The 9,642-nt window shown below is 44.1% G+C and overlaps 1 protein-coding gene across 1 annotated transcript; it reads left to right on the forward strand.

Moving 5' to 3' along the window:
- The first annotated feature begins 245 nt into the window (after positions 1-245).
- CD3E (CD3e molecule, epsilon (CD3-TCR complex)) lies at positions 246-9,333 on the forward strand. The gene is made up of 9 exons (XM_012655447.1): positions 246-300; positions 415-522; positions 2,429-2,449; positions 3,239-3,253; positions 5,641-5,655; positions 6,065-6,286; positions 7,105-7,272; positions 7,791-7,837; positions 8,696-9,333. Exons 2-9 carry the CDS (start codon positions 474-476, stop codon positions 8,750-8,752), a joined length of 594 nt encoding a protein of 197 aa, XP_012510901.1. The 5' UTR covers positions 246-300; positions 415-473; the 3' UTR covers positions 8,753-9,333.
- The last annotated feature ends 309 nt before the right edge of the window (positions 9,334-9,642 follow it).

A 9,642-nucleotide genomic window follows, 5' to 3' on the forward strand; every position in this document is an offset into this window, starting at 1 on the left:
TACAGCTTGGGGGCGTGTAGGGGGGATGGGGGTGGTATCTGAGAAAGGAGCCCCATGGCCTGGGCCACTAAGTGGCAGGTGTTTTTCACAGCACCTTCAGGTTTCATCAGAATCCTCTTGCTTGTCCTTGTAGGAAGGCTGTGGGGCCCAGCTCTTCTCAGCCACGCCAGGTGGAGGCCTGTGCCTCGAACGTTTCCAAGAGAGGCAGAACCAGCAGGCCCAGCGGCCCCTCGACACTTCCTGTGTGGGGTTCAAAAACCCGCCTCCCCTCCCAGCCTCGGGTGCTTGTGTCGGAAAATGGTGAGTGTCCCTCTGATAAAGACCCCTTTTTCATGCTAGCATGGCAAACAATGGCCCCAGAGGCCTTATCTCCAGCAGATGTTTTGAAAAAGTCCTCTGATTTCTTTTTTTCAGAAGTTATAAGCTGACTCGTCTCCGCCATCTTAGTAGAGTAAGCGTCCTGTGAGAGGAAGATGCAGTCGGGCACTCTCTGGAGAGTTCTGGGACTCTGCCTCTTATCAGGTGAGTAGGAGGGAAAAAGGGTGATGTGTCTCCAGACCACTGGAAGGCTCACGGCCTTACCTGGCACTGCCCAGTGGCACCAAGGAGCCTCAATTTAATAGAAGATGTAAGGAACTGTTTGTGCTGCGTTAGGGCGGGGAATTAGAGCCAGAGGCTAACGAGAAAGATACGCCACAGGTGCTTGGGGGAGCGTTCTGGGAGCAAAGAAAAGCAGTGGGGATGATCCTGTCTGTTGACCAAATTCTGTTGACGAATTTACCCAGCCCTTAAGAAGTGACGGAAAAGAGGTTAGAAGAGCAAAGCTCCACTCCTTGTTTTGGGGAGATCAGATAGTTGAAACCCAAACTGCACAGGGTATATATAGCAAGTTTAGTATCTTTGAGACAATAAAACGCCTCATAATTTTCAGTCCTTTTTAGGTGACTAAGAGCTTTCAATTAGTTTAGTCCTTTTTGAAGCAAGGTGGGATATAAACTGACAAATAACTAAGATGATTTACATATTTTGTATGAGATAAATAATATTTTTTTGAAAGTTGTCATTTACTGAGTGCCAGGTACTATGTAAAGGAAAAATTCTGTATATGTGCTAACTGATTTAATCCTTACTTTCACCTTGGAAGGAAGGTGTTATATTCCCTATTGTACAAATTAAGAAATGGATACTCAGAAAAGTTAAATAACTTGTTTAAAACCACACAGTAAGTGCTGAAGCTGATCTGGGAAATCAGAACTGTCTGTCTGCAAGGCCTGTGCTTTGAGTGACTGCATCACACAAGGCAAAATGGCTCACGATGGTTTTATTTCAAAAACCTAGAAAAGGTCAGCATCACAGCTGGGGCCCCTAGCTCAGAGCCCCAGCTATGATGCCTCCACTTCCTGCGTCATTCTGGGTTTCTCAAACTGGAATGTGCACACAAGTCACCTGGGTTCTTGTTAAAATTCAGCTTTTGTTTCAGGAAACCTGCAGTGGGGACTGAGATTCCACGTGTCTAATAAACTCTCAAGGTTATTAATCTGCTGCTGGTCCAAGGAACACATTGAGTACCAGAGGCAGGATATCACTCCTGCAGGGAGTGGCCAGGCATTTTCTTAGAGAGCTATGGTATTTTTTAAGAAAAAACTATGCTTTTTCTTAAAAAAAGAAAAAATAAGAATATCAAAGACCCAAGCACCCCTAGAAATTTGGCATCATAAGAACATACCCAGTCTGCTCTGGGGATAGGGCAGTAGGGAGCGTGTCTCACCAATGTAGAGGCTTTGCTAAAAGAAAGGTCTAGATATACGGAAAATTTTCAGGCAATGCCAGGGAAACTGGTGATTGTAATGAATCCAAGTTACTGCTGAGTGAGGAGACTTTGGAGGGCCCCGTGGAAATGTGATCGAGCTCTTCAATGCACAGGCTCGAATTGATGAGTAATCGGGGGTTTCAAATATTTCCACCTCTGTCTCAAGCAGAAAACAAATGGAAAAACTGAACCATCAGACAAGCAGGAGCTAGAGATGGAACAAGAATCCCAACATTTATACCCAACCAAGGGCTTGTTTTTCTTCCACAGAGACCAAGTTTCAAAATGGAGGCTTGATTGCAAAATTCTTTTGCTATTTCTCCAGTCATCCAAAAAGCAGTCCTTTTTCTGATTTCTGCTTACCAAATATTTCATATTTCATATTTAATGCTAGATGCTTTCTTGCTCTGTTTCCTCCCCAATTGCTCAGGAACCCCTGGTCAGTACCCAGCAATAAGTTCCCTTTCCTGGGGTATAGAAATGACTGTGATCTAACCGTGGTTGAAAAAGACTTCAGATGTCATAACTGGTTGGACTGGAACACAGCCCTTTTTATCTTTGGAATTGCAGCCACCCACAATATTTACTAACTTTTTAAAATTATTGTTTGTTTTCTAGTTGGCGTTTGGGGGCAGGAAGGTAAGATACTCTTTCTATCTTTGCTATAAAATCAGCCCAGCATTCTTTGCATTTATGAGTGGAGCTTTCTCTCAGCCTCTCACAGAACTTCCACAGAGACCAGTGAAAGGAATTGCTCCCATCTTTTCCTTTGCCTTTTTCTCATTAAGTCTAGAGATATTTCTAGCCGAGAGAAGCAATAGACATCATAGGAAATAACAAGTCTTAATTATTCAAAAGAAAAATTGAGACTGTTAAGTTGAAAATGCCAACCATTCTTATTTGTTTGCATTTTCCATTTGCTGTGAGATTTTGTGGAGGTTATGTGGCAAGAATATATGCACAGGGTTACTCTGGATAAGCCTCTGGGGCAATATTTGGATATATACTCAGAATCACAAGTCTGAATATTCTGAGTATGTGTCTACACATGTGTTCATGTGTGTACACACACATGAGTGTGCCTAGCCTGGACTTACTTTCTCAATCACAGCGGTAGAGTTAGGAGTGTTGCAACACTGAAAGCCTCTCTATCCAATCAGCTCTTCCAAACTGAGTGAACCAATGGTGTATTTAAATGCAGCCATTGTGCTAGTCTACATTGCACCGTGGAGCCATTTTCGTAAATAGCCATCAGATATTTAATACAGGATATACGGCTCAAAACAGCTTTTCATATACAGCCAAGAACATTTGAAGATCCATTGTTTCCAAAAGGTTGAGGGAAGGGTCCTAACCCAAGGGCAAAGGGTCTGATCTTAGCTGTTGATAGAAATATTACTAATGGCTTCTTATCATTTTCCTTTTCAGACAATGAAGAACCTGGTAAGAGGATTTTCATTCTATATGACCTCTTTTCAAATGTGGAACAATTTTACTTAAATTCAGCCGATTAAAAAAAAATGTGGAACAAAATGCTCATAGAGGACAGGCACAGTAAGAAGCACTGAGAACTAGACCTAGCAAAAGGAAAATACAACTATCTTTCAATGGAATCTGTATGAAATGTGCCTGTATTTGTTGCTAACTGTCACGTCTTGTTATAGCTTTGCGTATATGTATCCCTGAGTGTACAGTCAGGGAAGAACACAAATGTAGCTGTGGGTTTGAGCTACCACGCATTTTTGTATAGACCATGAGATCCTTGAAGGCAGAGACAGTGTCTCATTTACATAGCCCAGGGTCTGGCACATATTAGGTGTTCAGTGAATATTTTTTGAATGAATAAATGAACAAAACATATGAACGCATTAATAATTCCCTCCTCTCAAGAAGCCGGTGGTCTTGTGTGAGAGACAATTGACAATACAGTTGTTTTAAAAAGAAAATGTTGCATGCTAGGATATGCGTAGATACAGAGTAAACAAGGTTGTTATGAGGATTGAATGAATAATTTATTTAAGGCACTCGGGAGATTATCTGGCATAGAAGACAGTGGGTAAATTTTAGCTATTATATGGAAAGCACACCGACTATAGATAATAAGCATTAAAGTTTATTCAGCATGTCTGTTTTAGATATTGCTCTAAATATTTTACCCAAATTCCCTCATTTAATTCTTCTAACATCCCTGTTCTGCAGATATAGAACCAAAGGCTGAACTGTCCAATCACAGAGACATAAATGCAGATTTATATGTTACTGAAGCTCATTTTCTTAACCATTGTGAAATACTGTCTCTGGATATGTATAAAATCTTTGTGAGAACACTTATGTCTAAGCATAGACATCTAGGCCCTTGTATGAGTGTGAATAAGTCTAAGCTCTGCTACTGAATTTATGCCAATTAAAGTTGTGAGCAATTTTCTTTACATTCCTTTTTTCAAACAAACATACCAAGCAGAATATAATGTCTATTTACTTTTAAGTCATTTTATTTATGATGTCTAGTTCATTTAACATTTCTAAGAAACATCAGTGTTGAAAAATTATTTATGAGTCAAAATAATATCAAGTGTCTATTGTCATTATACTCAGCTCCCGTTATTAGCAAGTAGAAAGCCTGGGGAATAATTTGCTTGCGTTATGTTCCTTCTCGGCCAGAGGGCTGCCTGAGCAACTAGGTCAGAGCTCAGTTCTGTTTTCCATGGTAGCAAGACCCCAAGAAGGAAAAGAGGAAAGAAAGTAACATCTTTCTTGAGCATATGCTGTACGCCCCTCACTTTCACCCTCATAATCCCTTTAATTCTCACAAAAAGCCTGTGAGGTGGGTGTTTCAGCTCCACTTCCCTGATAAGGAAACTGAGGCTCAGAGAAGTTCAATGATTTGCCCAGACCTGGCATTCAAACACAAAGCTTCTGACTCTGAGTCCAGTGCTCTTTCCCCCGTAGCATGCTGTCTCTGAGCACCACCACCTCTCCTGTCTGCCAGCAGCCATGCCCAGGCTCCTCGGAGCCCAATATTTCAGCCACAAGGTTTCCAGGAAACAGGGATGGACCCCAGCTCTACCTCCCAGCGCAAAACTAACTAACTGCTGGGGGGAATTGGGCTAGATCCCTGATGGCATTAGTGGATTATGAGTTGATTTCATCTGTCCACACAAATGGGCCCTCCCTCTGACAAAAATAACTGAGAGTTGATTATGTTCAAAGATAATATAAAGCCAATTTTTATTGGAAGAACCATTTCCTCAAAATGCGTAGGTGCTTTACATCATTTAAAGGCAATAACAGAGAAAATTATATGGAATAAGAAGAAAGATGTTTGTTCTCTATTATGAGGGACTCTGTTAGCTATAAGAAATAATTTCTGAATAATGAGAAATAGGTAAGCCCAAGAATGAGTGATTCAGTGGTGTAGAGGTCTTTATCTCTGAGAAGGCCCTTTCATATCTGGAATATGGTTCTGGCTAATACCAGAGGCAAGAGGGTAAGCCTGAAGGCTTCTAGAATTTTTCAGCCTTAGGACTTTAAGACTTTCTGAGCTTCAGAGGGTCTGAGTCTAGAAGCACACACTGGTATATTCTTAATTTGATGTACCCGAATTATATCTACAAGCTAAATTACTTACATCTATGAGCTAAATTATATCTATGAGCTAAATCTCATGGCCAGGTACATACCTCACCTTCAAGACTTGGGGGTCCCTAAATGATGAGACCCTCTTTGGGAATTCTTGGAGGCAGTGTCTAGTCCCACTAGAAAAATTTTACCTACTATTTAAACTTAAACCAGAATATTTTCTTACCATTCTTTCCTTCTTTCATTTTCAGGTGCCCCACCGAGACGTGAGTATCAATCTTTTATTTATTCCCTGTCTGAGGATGCAGATTGGTAGGTAAGGAGAAAGAACTGATTGAGAGAGATTAACCCCAAGAACTGAGGTCCTCCCAACTTCACATTCTCATCTCCCATTTCAGAAAGTTTCCACATACTAATGTTCATCCTCCCCTTCCCAAGTCCCCATGTCCCTGCCTAAACCCTGAAGCCACCTTCAAAACGTTCTCTAGTTTTCCTTCCCCACACATCCCCTCTTGCACACTCTCCAGCCAGTACAACTCCTTTCTGACAAGCAAATCCAAGACCTGCATGACAGATGTCTTCCTGCATTTGTTGGTTCCTTTGTCACTAATTTGCCTTTTCTGAAAATTCCCTGTTTCTCCCTCCGATTTCCCTTCTTTCTCTCTCATTCCCCAGCATATCAAGTCTCCATCTCAGGAACCACAGTAGAATTGACATGCCCTCAGGAACTTGGATCTGAAATAACCTGGGAAAAAAATGGTAAAATATTACCAGAGTATCAGAACGAGAAGCAGCTATTACAGAAGGAATTTTCAGAAACGGAGGACAGCGGTTATTATGCCTGCTACACAGGCACCTCGAAGGAAGTGAGCCACTATCTCTACCTGAGAGCAAGAGGTAATACAGGTCTTCAGAAAAGGCCCCAGTAAGGCCCTTAGGGAGGACCATTCCAAAGGGGAATTCTCAATGATTTCCCCTAACCCAATTCACAGCCCCGCCCCGCCCCCGGCATCTTTGTGCTTCCTCCCACACTCAATCCTGGGACTCTCTGGTGCCAGACAGCATCATCATTTTCTGGAATATAGATAGAACACCAACAGGGGGCTGTGCGGGTAACCTCAGTCTATGCTAGATCTAAAATAGCAACTTCCCAAGGGACAGGATTGGGTCATCTACATTGTCTCACACCCAAAATTACAGCAGTGAGTTTATCTGATGCTATATCCAGAGATAAATTCTTCAGAAGGACTTGCAAAAAAGACTCAGAACTATTACCATAAAACATCATAAACTAAGGCATAATAATAAAATAATAATGATTGCTAACATTTAGTGCTTATTAAGTTTGAAGTACTGTACGAAACACCTACCAGGGATATTTTCATGTAATCCTCTCAACAACCATATGAGTTATTTTATTCCCATTTTGTAGATGAGGAAACAGAGGCTTCGTGAGTTGAAAACACATTTCACAATTCTCACAGCTAGTGAGTAATGAAGCTGGGATTCGAATCCGGGATTCGAGCTTCTACCCATGACCACCACACTTTGCTTGTTGTTGTTGTTATAAACATATTGAAGGGGAGGGCTCTGGCCGTGGCAAGCATGTGAGCATGGAGGGGAGAATGGCCTGCGTTGCTCCTTCCTCATCTCCAGTGTCCTCGTGTCTTCCTTTCTCAATGGAATTCTCTCTTCTCCCCACCCCCGCCCCACAGTGTGTGAGAACTGCATGGAGGTGGACGTGACGGCGGTGGCCACAGTCATCATAGTCGACGTCTGCATCACCCTGGGCTTGATGGTGCTGGTTTATTACTGGAGCAAGAATAGAAAGGCCAAGGCCAAGCCTGTGACGCGAGGCATGGGTGCTGGTGGCAGGCCCAGGGGTAAGACTGTGGAGCTGGGTGAGAGGAGATTCCTGCCAAGGGGGCCATCCAGCACGCCCACAGCTAGGTCAAAACAGCGTCTGCAGGGCACTCGCTCTGACGCCACAATCTCAACAGAGGATTTTGAATCTCAGATCACTTCTCTCCTTCCCACTCTAGAAAAGTGTAAAAAAGTTTATGAGCATGATGGCTTCCTCAAATGCCTGTCAGTGCTCTGCAGTAATCAGATTCCATCCCCTAGCGGTGGGAAGAGAAACTTTGAGGTATTAGTTCCTTCCTTTTCCTCTCCCTTCCCCATGGAAAGAAACAATGGGAGGACGTTGAGCTGAGGAAAGTCACGAAATGGTGAGATCGGCATGGGGGTCCTTAGAGATGGGATCAAAGAGAGAGAAGAGAGAGGGAGTTGTAGGGAACAAAGGGGTTTGCCATCCTCGAATGGGGTCTCATTGGCACAGTCGGTGCTGCAAGATTGGTGTTCCCTCATGGAAACAAAGACTTTTCCCTTCCCTCTTCTGCAGGACAAAACAAGGAGAGGCCACCACCTGTTCCTAACCCAGACTACGAGGTAACGGGATAGAGTGGGCCAGGAAGCTGGGTGGTAGGGAGTCCTTCTAGGGGGAAGGGGGAACAGGTGAGACTGTCCATCTCTTCTGCTGGATACTTCAAAGCCCTGCACTCAGGGCTCCCACGGCAACCCACCATGTGCCCGCCTCTGCCTCCTCCGTGGTAGAACAGGACCACCTCAAGGCTGCACAGCTCCCACAACAAGAAGAGGTGGTGGGTTGGGGGGAGACACACTCCTCTTTCTCTGGCTTATTCATCATCTGGGATACAGCCATAGAGAATATCATATATGCAAACTCTAACACAATAAATTAAGGGATGATATTCCGCCTACATGCACCAACGTAGTCATACCAGTTATTAAAATACTTCATTGGTAAATAGCCCCAAGCTTCTCCCACCCTATCTCACACACACACACACACACAGCTAGACATCACAGCCCCTCCCCCACTGGGCTGCCTCTTGATTGGGGGTAACTAAAGAGTTAATGCCTGACATAGCAGTGTGTGCACTACCAGCTGTTAAATAGTTTGAATATCACACCTGGATAAACTCAACAAATATTTATTGGGTACCAGCCAAGCATGTAGTATTTACTTAAGCATTAGTGACCTCTTTAACCCTAAGAAAAGCCGGGGAAAATGGGTCTCTAGAGATGAGAAAGCTGAGGCTCACAAAAGGAGGTGACTGGGTCAAGTCTCCTACCCATCTGCATGAAGTTAGAATTCGAGCGTGCCTCCTGACTCCAAGTCCAAAGTTCTTTCCGCTGCACTAAAGCTAGATCTTCAGTGCCCTTTCTTTTTTAAGAAGCACATCCTCCCACCCTACTGACTACCTGCTCTCCCTTCCACCCCAGCCCATCCGGAAAGGTCAGCGGGAACTGTATTCTGGATTGAATCAGAGAGGCATCTGAGGACAGACTGTCACGAACGCTGCTTCCCACTGGTCTGGCTCCTCTCCCGGCACCCTGCTACTCCCTGTCCCCTGGGCAAGTCTTGGACCCCACGAGAGGATTGTTCCTGGACCGCATGGTGAACTCATACCCTGCAGCCTTGTCCCCAGCTCCCTCCTTCCTGCCTGCTCTGCTGGTGCCTAGTCCTAGGACATTGCTGCTGCGTTATCCTTTGAAACATTATTGCTAGTTATGCCACCACACTTGGCCTGCCCCTCTTGTCAGGATATTTATTTCTGTTATTCACTCCCTGCCAACTCCTCCTGTCCCCCATGGATGTTACTTCTCCCTTCAGCTCCCTCCTTTTTCTGTATATAAGTTGTCCTCCATTCCATCTACCTATTTTTCCTGCTCTCTCTTTTGCAACCCTCTCTGGGGATGGACTAGGTAGATACTGGCAGAGGTCCTGTCTCACTCACAGATCCTGCCCAGAGCCAGGCCCCTGCTACCTCCCCTTGTCTCCACCTAAGCCACTGCATGGCCATTTGCATCTTCATAAATGTGCTGGCTGCTCTCAGCTGGGAGAGAGAAAATAAAGTGTATTTGGCTGAAAGAGTTGCTGGTCCTCTTTTCTGGGAGGCCCTTGTTTCCTAAGACCACACAGGTCCCCACTGCCTTTTACTAAATGCTCTGCTATGATCCCAAATGTGAGCGCTGCCTATTTTCACAACTGGTGGGGGCATTATCTGAAGCTCTCTTTGGAGAGGGCATCAGAGAAAGAGAGAGAGCTGGGAGGGGTGAAAGAAAGAAAAAGAGAAAGGAAAGAAAGAAGGAAGGAAGGAAGGAAGGAAGGAAGGAAAGAAGGAAGGAAAGAGAGAGAAAAAAGAAAGGAAGGAAGATGAGAAAGAAGG

Source organism: Propithecus coquereli, unplaced genomic scaffold, assembly GCF_000956105.1.
Source record: "Propithecus coquereli isolate 6110/MARCELLA unplaced genomic scaffold, Pcoq_1.0 Scaffold477, whole genome shotgun sequence".
Classification (NCBI taxonomy): domain Eukaryota; kingdom Metazoa; phylum Chordata; class Mammalia; order Primates; family Indriidae; genus Propithecus; species Propithecus coquereli.